Source organism: Pleurodeles waltl, chromosome 3_1, assembly GCF_031143425.1.
Source record: "Pleurodeles waltl isolate 20211129_DDA chromosome 3_1, aPleWal1.hap1.20221129, whole genome shotgun sequence".
In the NCBI taxonomy this organism is placed as follows: domain Eukaryota; kingdom Metazoa; phylum Chordata; class Amphibia; order Caudata; family Salamandridae; genus Pleurodeles; species Pleurodeles waltl.
Window position 1 is genome coordinate 1,947,989,672 of NC_090440.1, and position 15,180 is coordinate 1,948,004,851.

Sequence of the window (15,180 nt, forward strand, 5' to 3'; positions counted from 1 at the left end):
GCAGCCAGACTGTCAGAGTAAGGAAATAATTCCAGAATTCCATTGTGCTACCAACATCCACTGTAGATGTCAAGTGTAGTCCCAGCTATAAAGGTAACATATTGGCTGTTTTGAGACATGACACAAATGCAAAGGTGCATAGAAGAACTATTTATTCGCCCTCCCCACTGAAGAACATTACTATTGACCTTATTTCAATGATTCTTACCATTTGGATTAAAATTCGCAGATCTTGGATGCAAAATTCCTACTTTCGGTTCATGGAGTCCTACAAATATTTAGTTACATTACTTAGCCATGAGCCCTCATTAACTGTCCTTCTACATCATCTTTAAGAAACAATATTGAAGGGCATCTTTTAGGACACAATTCCCCCTGTTGTGCCATACCTGCACTGAGTAGAATGTTGCGGGCCGTCGGGTGCCAGAGGACGATGCCCACGCGTTTAGAGTGGCCTTCTAGCGTCACAATAGGTTCTGTGATTGATCTTATTGGTGTATAATCAGGGATCTGCCACACCTGTAGGGACAATGAGAAAGGGTCAAAGGTAGAACATTTGAGAAAATACTGATTGACCTCTATGTCCCATGTCCCTAAGTCAATTCTACCCGCTAGTACCATAAAATAGCATTACTCTTGCAAATTATCCCCAAATCCCTGGCTACAACACATTATTTAAGCAAATACTACACATGATTCAGAGCAGGGTTCCTTATTTAGCAGTGTGGGTCCAGCTGTGAGGATTGGCAGCGTGCTTTCTACTTGGGTGTTTTATGTCATGCTGTTGTAGTTTTTTTACTTTAAGAAAGAAGGTTGGTTAAATAATCTGGAGAGACAGCACCTGCAGAACTTGAATTGCTCAGATTCAAGTCCTTGTCAGATATTTATTCAACTAAAATTTCATAACATTAGAACATTTTCATTGGATGACAATAAGAATTATTCTTTAAGTCCCAAGATACAATTCACTTTTGTTACATGTCATGTGCAACATGGGCAACATTCTTCTTCTTATTAATATTAGTATATGATTATTATTATTATTAGTAGTAGTAGTAATAGTAGTAGTAGGAGTATTAGGATTAGAAGATGTTGGTGTGGGAACAGCGGAAGTAACGGTAAGTGTAGTACTGGTGATAGTAGCAGTAGTAGTATAGCTGAAAATATCATTATTATTCCAGCTATTGTTAGTTCAAAAGGAAAGATACAGCATTCTAGCGGCAGCAGCAGCACCACATATTATTATGTACAAGAAAAATACGGTCTGCTCAACCAGAGAGCATCTCATGCATAATACAAATGAAGGCTACACTCTAAGTAAGATGCACTGTGACTTTCGAGTAGAAAAGTCAGACGATTTCAGTAAAGAGGGCAGACATCTAGGGAAAGGATGAAGGGAAGTGGTATTAAGGAAAAAAAACGTTTTAGTTATCTTTTGAAAGCTGATAAAGAAGTGAACAAACAGATAGGAATTGAGTTCAAGACTTTGGAAACACATCTAGAGAAAAACTGGTTCATTCCTCTTGAGATATTCAGCTTTTTGGAGGGATAATGGAAATCATCATAGTATAAAATCTATGAACGTTTATGGCATTGCTTGGTGTGTTATTATTTTATTTATGGAGATTAAGGGTATGGCTCCATGTTTGGGTTGCGTCCCAAACATGACTGATACTACATCTACCACATCACAAGTGCCATAAGATATAAGCCACTTGTAATAAAATGGATGGGATATCAGTTACATTTGTAATGGAGAAACCTGTATGCCAAACTCTAAACCAGGCCCTATGTCAATTACCAAGAGTAAATTCCAATTATTTGGCACTTTCTTTAAAGGCCCTGGTGGAGTCTAAGATGCTGATGGTATCTTTAATGATGCAAGATTGGTGCAAAATGTGTTAAACGTTATAGTCTCATTGAGATCTTAGGGAGTGGTCCACTGGGCTACCAAGTACTGCCCTGGTTGAAGACATTTTTGTATAGTTCAGTTTTTGTATACTTCTAGTGAAGGACTGGTATTGCATTTAGAGATTACCACCAGGCAGTTGGGGATCTCTGTGCTTCAGTGGAGCCACCATTGTAGCTGTTAATGTGGATTATCAGCTGTGATTAATTTGATAGAATTTAAACCAATAGAGTACCTTCCCTTCAAAACACACACTTTCCTTTAATGTTTGAAAGAGAATATCATATTTGACACTGCCAAAAACCACTGAAATATGAGATGCCCCACTGAACCATATTTTCATCAGGATTATGGGGTCTAGGTGTAGGCCAAAGACCATGATTTTTGAATGCCTACCTGCAGTTGTGGAGAATATATAGAAACCAATGGGAAGTGGTAGACTAGGGACTAAGTGGGATCAAAGTGGGATTCTTAGGTTCTAACCTTCAGTTAGAGAAGTATTTTGGAAAGTTCTCACCAGAGCCAGAATGTTTTGAATATTGACTCTAACACTGATGACATTAAGCAGTAGATTTATTTGACAACATATTTCACAATTAATTCCCAAATACAGCACTCTAAATATGCCCTAATTAGTAGACTATTTGTAGTTATGAACACAGTTCTGTAGATGAGTGAGAAGATTGTGTGCATATATATGTGTGTGTCTGTTTGTGGATGTGTGTGTGCGCATGAATGTAGTTGAGTGAGCGACAAACAACAGAATAGTAAATAGAATAAATATGTGAGTGAGCACGTGAGTGACAGTATCAGGGAGCTGTGCCTAAGTGACTAGGTATTATTTAATTGCCCAGAAGTGGCAATGTATATGAACATGCTAATATATTTACAAAGAGAGAAGAGATTGGGGGATAATTATTAACATCACCTACTTCAGCAAATTTGTTAAAGTAAGGCCTCACTTGGCTCACTTTTAAACGATCCAAAAACACACCTTGAGAGGGCACCAAGGATTAAACTCTGACAAGGTCTGTTGAGTCCTCTACCTAAATTCCAGGTGAAAGGGCGCCTCCTTCCAGTAGCTACAGTGCCACCTTGCACAAAGTAGTAAAAGGGCCCAAGTGTCTCCTTAAAAGGGTCACCATTGTGAGAAAAGAAATCACAAAGAGTAGTAAACTTCCTTGATAATTTTGTAGCTCTTGATTGAAGATAAATACTGAAGAAATCAGCACGGGCCCAACCTCCATCTGACATCAAGAAGCAGAAAAGGATCAAAAATAGCAGCATGGAATTGAAGAACGCAATGAAAAATAACGGAAAAAATGCATTGTGGTGCATTTTACTCCTGTTACCGACTCCCTTGTTTATGATTTAAACAGGAACTGACAGCACAAGAAAAGGCTCTACTTCATCTTAGATTACAAGCTTCAAATAACATCCTATGGACAGACCACCAAATTAGGAAGGCCCTGTTAAAAAGCTTATCCACATCCCTTTCCAGAAAGTCATCATTTGGTAAAGTAAGCAGCAGCCAAGGTTTGACATCCTTTGCCCTGCATTGGATTCAAGAGTTCTGCTACAGCTCTTTATGTCTACTAATTCTATCGTCAGCTCTTAGAACACCACTCTGTGTTTGTCCACAAGCAAGGAAAAGACAGAGCTGTCTCAGTGACGGACTTAGCCATGTGCTGAACGTGGCATTTTGGTATATACTGGTTGGTAGCGGCAAAAGCACTTCTTCCTTATGTACATTTGCACAGTCATCTGTAAGTTCTTGACAATGCACTTGGCAGTAAAGGGTCAGCAAGATGGCTGGAGGGTTTGAGCTCTGAAATTCTGCAGAAATCTTACACCTGACTCTGAAGCTCTACATCTGCCTCAAAGACCTCAACTTCCACCCGCATGACCCCACTGATACAAACTCTGGCAACCTCCTGGATCACATGAGCAACATTGGCCTGACACAGCTAGTCGCCGAGCCCATACACAGAGCAGGACACACACTGGACCAAATTTTCATGGCCTGCGACAGAGTCAAATAGAGCCAGGCCACAGAACTTACCTGGACTGGCCATTCCATTGACCACTTCACCATCACAGGATTACCATGCATGGCCACCAGCCCAGCCACGCCCCCCCATGTCTCATTCTGCAGCTGGAACAAAGTAGTACAGACCCAACGGACAGACGCCCTCAACACCACCCAGCCTGACCCCGCAACCTAGATCAAGCAGTCCAGAACTTCACCACCTGGATCACCAGCACTGCCGACCAAGTCCCCCCCATCAAACAAGCTAGGACCGACGACAGAGCCACCAAACAAGCCAGCTGGTACATGCCAGAACTCAGGACAATGAAAATCAACTGTAAACAAATGGAGAGAAGGTGGTGCACCAGTGAAAATACCAAAAACGGAGACACTTTCAAGTCTGCCCTCAACAAATACCACCAGCGACTCAAAGTTGTGAAAAAAGACACCCTGGTAAACTGCATTGAAGAAAGCACCAATCATACCAAGGAACTCTTCAGCATTGTCAGATAGGTTGCCAGCCCTACGGTCACCGAGAACACAATCCCAACCCTCACAGAAACTCTACAACACTCTAGCAGACCACTTCCACAACAAGATCACCTTCATGCTCCTCACACATGCATACAAGGCGCTACACAACATCAGACCCGCCTACCTCAACGACTTCCTCTCCTTCTACACTCCCACCAGACAGCTCAGCTCCTCCCAGCTGGCCCTTGCCTCCACCACAAGGATCCATAAGAACTCAGCTGAAGGAAGATCCTTCTCCAACCTTGTGCGCATACCTAGAACACGCTGCCTCTCCACCTCAGGCAATCCCCCTCGCTGATCCAGTTCAGGAAGGACCTAAAGACCTGGCTCTTCGACTGATTCGCATCCTTCCCCACAGTGCCTTGAGACCCTCTGGATGATAAGCTGTGCTTTATAAATACCTGATTGATTGATTGATTAGTTATTTGTCGCTCATTAGGTGCTCACAAGCTAACTATCTTAAATCTAGTGATGGATTCCCCTGTAGATATCCTCTTTCTTACTGAGGCGTAACTACATGATGGTTCAGTCCCAGATGTAGTTCAGGCACTCCCCCCCGGGTTACTCCATAGCTAGACTAAATTGCTCCAGGAAAGGAGGAGGTGGTAGGAAAGGAGGAAGTAGTGTTGCAGCAATTTATAGGGACTCACTAAAGGGTACCTTCTCATCGCTAGAGAGGTTGAGCTGTGAGTGTCTTCTGCTTTTTCAGTTTGGACCCTACTTTCACTTGCTCAGGTATTTAAGTGTACAGCCCTCCTGGTCCTTACTCGAATTTTATACACTCCTTTCCGGGTACTGGTGCAGATTTAGATGTGAAGAAAGCTAATTTCTCTATATTGGGAGACTTTAAACTTCATGCTGAAGTAACCAGCATCCCAGCTGTGAAATCTCTGCGCCAGGACTTGGGCTCTTTGCTATTAACTCAACATGTGACTGGACCCACACATTAAAAAGGTCATACAATAGACTTAGTTTTTTTGTAACTATAACTACCTCTAAGTCCAGGTTCCTATCCCCTTAACCTGGTCAGGCCATTTCTTAGTCCCTCTCACCTGAGCGATCTTTTTTCCTCTGATACCCAAGTCTCCAGCCATTCGTTGGAACCGTTGTTGGTCCAAGTTGAAACAAGAGGCCTGGTCCACTAGTCTTCAATCCACCAGACCCTGCCCTTTAGACTCTGTCCCTCCTTTTGCCCAGTGTTTTGATGATTGGATTTTTGAAGTCCTTCGATATGGTTCTACCGGTGAAGAGAATTAGATCTCCACCATTGGAGAAGAAAGCTCATTGGTTTAATACTGACCTTCTAGCCCTCAAAAAGGAATTGAAACGTCTGGAAAGAAGTTAGTGGAAGGCCTATCAGATGCTATCATGCTGCCATAAGAGCGGCTCAGGCCACTTACTACTCTGAAAAAATTGAAAGTTCTACTAATTCTCCCAGGGAGATCTTTCAGATCCTGAAACATATCACTGAACCAAAGTCCAGGGACTCAGCCTGGGAAGCATCTACTGAACACAGCAATAAACTGGCAGCTTAAAAAAGGAAAAAGTCTTGAATATTTACTCCTCATTTCCTAACAGTCCCACTGTTGTGGATACACCAGGCATTGAACCTGTATCTGTGCAGTCAGTAGAGAATGCACACTCAGTGGAGACCCCAGCAGCCTTTCCACAATTATCAATTAATCTCTTTGCTGATCTTCTATTTTCAGTTAAATCGGGCTCTCCCCTGGATCCGGCTCCCCTGCATCCAGGCCATGACCATATTGTCCCTCTTTTGGCAGACCTGCTGAATTTGTCTCTCACCTTGAGGGAAGTTTCCACACATTGGCAGCATGCCATAGTCAAACCCTTACTAAAGAAACCAGGGCTTGATCCAGACAGCCTAAGCAATTTTAGACCTATCTCTTTATTACCAGGTTTATCAAAATTCTTGAAAAACATATCAACATGCATCTTTCATCTTTTGTTGAAGCAAACAATGTCCTTTGCCCCTCACAAATGGGATTTAGGTCACAACATAGTACAGAAACAGATTTGCTTACGGTAATTGAGGAACTTAAATCTTTGATGGATTGTAGAGGTGCAGCAGCTCTGATCCTATTGGATCTGAGTGCTGCCTTTGACACAGTGGATCACTCTATCTTGATTCACAGAATCTCTAAGGTTGGGGTCACGGGCTCTGCCTTAAAGTGGCTATCCTCCTTTTTAGAAAATAGGACCTTTCAGGTTTTCTTGAACACTCCTGCTACTCAGACAGTCTTCCCTTAAGATGTAGGGTGCCCCAGGGCTCCTCCCTCAGCCCCATTCTTTTTTAATTTATATGTGCTACCATTAGCTGAAATTATGCACTAATTTAGACTGTTTTTAGTCTCTTATGCTGATGACACTCAACTGGTGATGTCCATCTTGCTTGACTCTAACTCTAGTCACCATACTTTGGCCACTTGTTTGCATGCAGTGTGTAGTTGGGTGGTCATCAGCAAGCTTAAGCTAAATGAGGATAAAAGTGAGGTTATAATCTTAGGTAATCACCTCAGCAAAGGAATTTCAACTAATCCTCCAGCCTGTCTTATAGGTTTTCCTAGCCTTAAGGCAGTGGTAAAAAGCCTTGGAATGTGGCTGAATTGTAATATCACAATGGAGTATCAAGGTAATAGGCTGGCTGCCTACTGTTTTGGACTACCCAGACTTCTGAGAAAGGTCCTTTTTATTGTTCCTTTTTTAGCAAGGGGAATTATCATCCAGGCCCTTATCCTCTCACGACTCAACTATGACCACGTCTTATATCTTGGTCAGCCAGAATATGTCACCAACAGGTTACAGCTAGTGCAAAATGCAGCCACCAGACTGCTGATGGATCTGCCAAGACAGCACACCATGACGAAAGCCCTGAAGGCCTTACATTGGCTGCTGGTTCAACAAAGTATTCAATTCAAAGCCCTATGCACTTTCACAAAGCATTTTACAGGAGAGTTCCTCTCTTGTTGAGTTCTTTTGCTTCTTCCTATAATCCAGATAGACTGCTTAGATCTTCTTCCGGTCAGCTGCTTCAGATTCCTACAGTGAGAAGAGGCTAGTTGGGGAGGCTGGTCCTTCCGCTATCTAGCCCTCAAACTCCAGAACACTCTTCCTTTTGAGATACAGTGACGTCCTAGTGAGCTCTCCTTCTGAAAGGCCTTAAAGACCTGGCTATTTACTTAGGACCTCATAATGAGGCTGGCAGTCTTAAGACCGCCAGCCTCGCAGTGACAGTCTGACCACCACATTAAGACCCTGGAGGTCCGACCACCGGGGTTAAGTCTTCTCCGGTGGGATTGGTGATCCCAACGGGTTGACGGCAGGTGGAGATCGTAATCCACCAGGGCAGTGCTGCATGTAGCGCTGCCCTGAGAATTACGACCTCGTTCTCCAACAGCCTTTTCATGGCAGTTTCGTCGCTATGAAAAGGCTGGTGGAGAACAGGTGCAGGGGGCCACAGGGGGGCCTATGTACTTGACATGGGCAGTGCAGGGGTCCCCCTGCCCAACACAGTCGCAATGTTCATTGTCTGCTGTGCAGACAGTGAACATTGAGAGGATGCTGGGGCACCCTCTGGCGACAGCATTGCTGCCGGCTCAATACAAGCCGGAGACAATGCTGCTGTCTGTTTCCCACTAGGCCAGCGGGCGAAATCAAGGCTTCTGCCTGCCCGCCTATCAGGAGACACGTAATAGGTAAGGCGAGGTGGTGGCCACGAAGGTGGCGGACAATCTGTCAGGAGTTTGACGGACAGGCTTTCCCGTCTGTCAAACTCATAATCTGGCCCTAAATATCTGCTGTTGTTTGGATGGCTCTGCACCAGTGCTGGGAGGCCTTCGGGTAGCCATGCACTTTCTAAATCCACTAGACCAGACTAGACTAAGACGTGCTCAAAATCTTTTACAGAATCTCATGGAAGTATCATAATCTCTCTGAAATGCTGTTTTCTTGTTTTCTGATTAGGTCTTTATATTCTAAACACAGTAATGATAATTCAGTCATGGTATTGCCTTTATATGTCTTATAATTTCTCTTTGACTTGAAAATATCCCTATAATGTATGGTAAGTGGTACTTTACTCCACATACATATTAAATAATGACCTATGTTCTGGATTCAATCAGTATTACAGTTATTGAACCATATTGCCTAAAATCCATTTGAATGAATTTAATGTAATATAAATAATTAGAGACATACAATTGGTGAAGGTTATCATTATAATTAGGTTTAGTACGTGTCACTTTAATAATTTTAATTTAATTTAATTTAGTCAATAACAAATAATCTAATACTTTACTGATAAAATATGCTATTTTGATAAGGGCATGACATCAATTTGAGAGGTATTCAATTAAATGAAATAAACAAACTAATATTACATTCAATTATTATATTTATTACATTTACCATTGGCTACGGGAAGTGATAGGGTTAGACTAATGCTGCATATCTATTGTTTTCCAAATTTTTTACAAATGAAGTAATACTATACTAATACTAAAAAATGATTATAGGTAAGGGATAGATTTAAGCATTACTGATCACATATATGTAACAATGAGGAATAGGTATTAAAGATAAATAGCAGATGAAAAGGAATTGTAAGAGAATGTAAGTTGTCAAGGTCATGGTAGGAAAGAATAATAAGAGAGGTAATTGTCTTGTAGTGGTATTGGTGATGAGGTAATTCTAGGGGAGTAATGTTAACTATACCACTGCAACACAGTTCTTGTTCTTGCCCAGCAGATGTACACCCTTCTCCCAGTCTCCCCACCCTTAGTCCTGAGGCCATATTACAGAAAGTGCCCCAGGTGCCCCGGGGCACTTTGGTATCTGAGAAGGGGCAGCAAAAGCTTGTGAGTCCCCTTCTGGAGTACAGATACCGCTCGTACGCACAAGGGCAAACATGCCAATAGGAGGCAGTGTGCCTCAGAAAGGTGGCACACTATCATTGTGCCCGCCGAGGGCATCCCTCTTGAGGAATGAAAGAGTGTCCCATGCACCCCCAAACATACCACTACAGGCCGGTGCAGTCACTCACTGCACCCACCTGCAGGGAGATCCCTAATCCCTTTTGAAAGTGCAAGTAGGTTGCTGCCTGCACAGAGAAACATGGATCAGCTTTGAAACAGCTGCTCTGTAAGTGTTTTTTAATGAGCTGCCCTGGGAGCAGAGCAAGTTCTGAGCTGCCCTGAGGTCAGTGCACTCTTCAAAATAGGGTGTGTTTTCCCTATTTGCACCTAGTGGTGTGCTGTGGCACAAACAGGGAAAGTGCCCCCTTTCAGTAAAAATGGGTTCTGGTAGTTAAAGGTTTCTTCCATATACCTTGAATTCTTTGCACAGGGCATGGCCTTTGGCAATGTCTGTTCTGGCATCTACTGTCCCCAGTCCCTGGTGAGTATGACTGAAAGACGTGCTCAGTGGGCCTGGGTGAAGAGCATAGCCTTTAACTGCCCTCTGCATTAACTCTCCATACCCCGATAGCCTGCCACGTATGACCTAAGAATTTCAGTACAGGACAAAACATTTGGCAATACCCTAAACCCAGTTATGCTGTCTGCTGTCCCTTAGGCCATATGCAAGGCGGTCTCAGGTTGTGGTCTTCAGCCATAACCTGTGGCAATTCCTGTTGTCCCAGAGCCCTTTAGCTTAGATTTGGGTCATGTGTAATTGATTCAGTGTGCAGATGCAGTATCTGGCTGTGCACCATTCCCATTGCCCCGCTCACAGAGCCAGCAGAGCAGAACCTTTAATTGTGCCTTGCGGGGCACAAGATGTGGCATTTTACCATACCCTGACCCCACTATCCAAACCACTAACACAGAGACAGATGGCGTGTCCTTTATCTGTGCCCAGTAGGCTCAAGTTGCCAGGTGTGGCCTCCTGCTTTCTGTACCACCAGATACCTTTGTTCATCATCTTCACCTGTGCTTGGTAGGCTTCTTCCACAGACCTTTTATTGTGTCCTCTGCCAACACTCAATGGCTTCAGAGCCTACAAAGCATGTTGAAAAAAATCATACCAATCCACTTGGTTGCCAAATCTCATGTAGATTTGTTAAGTGCTATTAGCAATCACAAAAGTGCCATCCCTATGGATAAGTGGTCTTAACCATACACCTACAGAGTGAGCGGTCTGTGACTAGTGACATTGTGTAAATATTCCCACTTGTGTTTAGTCTCCTGTTGGACACATTTGGTGGTAGCACTATACGTGGTAGTGCTACATGCAGGATAACTGTAGGTTCCCCCTCGTGATAGGAACGTGGCTTGATGAACTGCATGAGCCTGGCCTGGGTATCAGCAAGCACAGTATAAAAGTGCAATATGCCAGGTTGATGGAAGGCATGCCTGATCTCTGCTTAAGGCTTTCAGTTAGCACTAACCTTGTACTGATCAGAGAAGGCAGAAATATAATAAAACAAAGGATCATTTTTCTCAACCGACTGAATGATCTAATTTGCTGCACTGATTATAGTATAATGCAAACTTTGTTGGGAGGCTAGAAAACCTTTCAAAATGTGTTAATGTTGTCAGTGTAGTCACCACCGAACAGAAATGTGTTGAAAACTTGGTGTTGCTAAAAGGAGGTGGTAACACCCAGGAATCAGCATTCTTGGAATTTGTGGGAAAAGGCACTTGATCTGTGTATTCTCTGGTTTTAACATACTACCTAGCTCTTGTTTCACTGCAGTTAAGTCTAAATGTAACAACTTATTCTCCGACTTCTCTTAACTAACGTCTTGCTACAACTTAGTTATAACCTCTAGAACCTGAGGCACTGAAATGTCAGAATCCATCACTCAGGCTGGATGATGATATGGGCAAGGCAGTCTGTGAAAGAGTGCTGGCCTTGTACACAAGATCCAACAGGACCAATGCAGTCTTCTGTGTCTCGCCACCTCCACCAAAAACCAAATATACAAGTATATGAGGGCAAGTGCAGAAGCAGGGGATAGAGAATGGGATAAGAGAAAACAGAGACACAGGACTACACCACTATAAAACATCACTTTTGTTGGGCACTGAGATCTGAAAGACATAAAGCAAAATCTATGGGGGTCATTACAACCCTGGCGGACGGTGTTAAAGCGGCGGTAAGACCGCAAACAGGCCGGCGGTAAAAAAATGGGAATTATGACCGTGGCGGAAACCGCCAACAAAGACAGCCACTTTAACACTCCAACCGCACAGGCGGTACAAACAAACAGCGCGGCGGTCACCGCCAACAGACAGGCGGAAGACAATGTACCGCCCACAGTATCACAACCTACCAATCCGCCACCTTTTCCGGGGCGGATTCACTGTGGATAAAAACACGGCGGAAACAGCCATTTCAAAGGGAAAACGCTCACCTCCACCCACTCCACGAGGAAGGAGGACACCATGGAGCCGGAACTCCAATATACTTCCTACACTAGTCTTCCTGCTCCTGTACGACGATCATCAACGCCGGCGGCGAAGACAACGGTGAGTACTGCACCTACGACATAGGGGAGGGGGAGGCAAAAGACAGGGACACACACACGCAACACCCGCTCCCCCACCCCCACCCTTACAACACACACACCAATGCATATCCAAACATTACAGTAACAACCCCCAACCCCCCGGAAGAATGCAAAGACCAAGGGAAATGAGTGGAACCATTGTAATATATCAAAATACAGTAACCAATATATATATATATATATATATATATATATATATATATATATATATATACACACATTAAACAAAATATACACCACGATTAGTAGTGCAGGTAATGCACAAGTCATTGTCCGTGGACCACTGGGCCCAAAATGCATGGGCGAGGCCCACACAAGATACCGGACCAGAAACGGAGAGAACACTGCTGGGGCATCAGATACAAATACAACAGGCACCTCAGGGGGAAGGGAAGGGGGGGGCACCTCCGCCGGATGAGTGCACCACGCCAGATCCACGAGGGGGCTCCATGCCCATTGATGTATCCTGGGGAGTGCAAAGCCACAGTCTCTCAAGTCTCTACAGTGGGTGGTTTGCCCACGGTTCAATCCTGGGGAGTGCAGAGCCACAGTCTCTCAAGTCTCTACAGTGGGTGGTTTGCCCACTGTTCAATCCTGGGGAGTGCAAAGCCACAGTCTCTCAAGTGGATAACAGTATCCACTGGTTCTGGAGGGGGACTGGTGCCCAGAGTGCTTCATCCTGCCAAGAACAGACTGAGTGGATGCCTTTCTCCACTGGTTCTGGAGGGGGACTGGTGCCCAGAGTGCTTCATCCTGCCAAGGACAGACTGAGTGGATGCCTTTCTCCACTGGTTCTGGAGGGGGACTGGTGCCAAGAGTGCTTCATCCTGTGCAGGACAGACTGAGTGGATGCCTTTTTCCACTGGTTCTGGAGGGGGACTGGTGCCCAGAGTGCTTCATCCTGTGCAGGACAGACTGAGTGGATGCATGTCTCCACTGGTTCTGGAGGGGGACTGGTGCCCAGAGTGCTTCATCCTGCCAAGGACAGACTGAGTGGGTGCCTTTCTCCACTGGTTCTGGAGGGGGACTGGTGCCCAGAGTGCTTCATCCTACCAAGGACAGACTGAGTGGATGCCTTTCTCCACTGGTTCTGGAGGGGGACTGGTGCCCAGAGTGCTTCATCCTGCCAAAGACAGACTGAGTGGATGCCTTTCTCCACTGGTTCTGGAGGGGGACTGGTGCCCAGAGTGCTTCATCCTGCCACGGACAGACTGAGTGGATGCCTTTCTCCACTGGTTCTGGAGGGGGACTGGTGCCCAGAGTGCTTCATCCTGTGCAGGACAGACTGAGTGGATGCCTTTCTCCACTGGTTCTGGAGGGGGACTGGTGCCCAGAGTGCTTCATCCTGTGCAGGACAGACTGAGTGGATGCCTTTCCCCACTGGTTCTGGAGGGGGACTGGTGCCCAGAGTGCATCACTCTCCCGTGACGGTCCCAGTTGCGTCACTGCCCCTGCCACTCATGGGCTAGCGGTGCTTGAGTTGGCGGTCCTTGCCCTGTTCAGCGGTCTTTGCCCTGTTCAGCGGTGCTTGCCCTGTTCAGCGGTGCTTGCCATGGCGGTCTTTGCCCTGTTCAGCGGTGCTTGCCATGGCGGTCTTTGCCCTGTTCAGTGGTGCTTGCCATGGCGGTCTTTGCCTTGTTCAGCGGTGCTTGCCCTGTTCAGCGGTGCTTGCCATGGCGGTCTTTGCCTTGTTCAGCGGTGCTTGCCCCGTTCAGCGGTGCTTGCCATGGCGGTCTTTGCCCTGTTCAGCGGTGCTTGACTTGGCGGTCCTTCATTGCCCAGCTGGGCTGGGGCTGGCGGTCCTTCATTGGGCAGCTGGGCTGTGGCTGGCGGTGGCCTCCTGGCCACTGACGATTGGGCTGCCCTCCTGGGCACTGACTCTGGCGGTGGCCTCCTGGCCACTGACGATTGGGCTGCCCTCCTGGGCACTGACTCTGGCGGTGGCCTCCTGGCCAGTGGGCTGCCCTCCTGGGCACTGACTCTGGCGGTGGCCTCCTGGCCACTGGCGATTGGGCTGGCGGTGGCCTCCTGGGCAGCGGGGATGATGGCGGTCTTCTCCGCCGTGCTGCTCCTCCCAGGCTTTGGCAATTTCTTCTGCCCCTTCCCCACCTTGGGAGGAGTCACAGCTGAGTGGACACTCCCCACGGGACCCTTGTGAGTGGCTTTGCTGGCTGGAGTCTTCCCCCACTCCCACCGGGCACTGTCCAACTTCTGGTGCTTCACAGGGGTGGGACTGGCTGTGCTGTGGCTCCGTGTCACACTGGCTGCCCTGGTGCCTGGTGCACTCCACATACCTCTAACAACAGGCACCACTGGTCCCGGAGAATTTTTAGCTGAGGTGCTAGTACGGGACCTATGAATTGGAGGGGGGGGGAGGGAAAGAGGTCAAGCTTGGTCATGAAAAGTTTCCTAGGAACACTGGGACGGGTAGCTGGAGGGGGTCTGGGAGTGGAGGAAGAGGAGGTGGTTGTAGGAGGTGTAACTTTTGTGGCTTTGGGTGCAGGTGCATGCGCTGGAGGCTGTTGTGAGGTAGATGTATGGGTGGGTGGGTGTGTGCCTGCGTTTGTGTACTTTGGGAGAGGGCGTCACAGACACACTGGGAGAGGACACAGGGGACGTGTAAATGGTAGTGGGGGTGGTGAGTGTTCGTGAGCGGGGTGTGGTGGTGGGTGTGCTGGTGCGGGACCTAGTGGCTGTAGTGGTAGTGCATGCAGGTGAGAGTGTAGACGAGACTGGGAGGGAGGAGGGAGACGAGGAGGAGGGGGACACAGTGGAGGCAGTGGATGTTGGTGTGTCTGTATGTGTGTGATGCTTGCGTGAGTGCCTGTGGGATGTGTGGTGCTTATGTTTGCCTGAGATTCCCTTGTGTGGTGAGGTGTGTGCATGCTGGTCTGATGGTGTGCTTGGGATAGGCTGGGGTACAGGGGATTGGGTCTGGTGGAGGAAGTTGGAGGGGGGAGGCTAGACACGGGGACAATGGCTGCCATCAGTGCTGAGGCCAGAGTTTGCAGGGTTCGATGAAGGGCAGCCTGACCAGAATGAATGCCCTCCAGGAATGGATTAGTGTGTTGCAATTCCCTTTCTACACCCTGTATGGCATTCAAAATGGTAGACTGCCCAACAGTGAGTGACCTGAGGAGGTCAATGGCCTCCTCACTGAGGGCAGCAGAGGTGACA

General features: G+C 46.4%; 1 protein-coding gene across 3 annotated transcripts in view; it reads right to left on the reverse strand.

Moving 5' to 3' along the window:
* The window catches only part of CORO6 (coronin 6), a 224,112-nt gene that overhangs the window by 62,539 nt on the left and 146,393 nt on the right, over positions 1-15,180 (reverse strand). For all 3 annotated transcript variants that reach the window (XM_069226256.1, XM_069226258.1, XM_069226257.1), the window contains exon 4: positions 390-519. In XM_069226256.1, the coding sequence (XP_069082357.1) occupies positions 390-519 (130 nt within the window). The remainder of the gene's footprint in view (positions 1-389; positions 520-15,180) is intronic.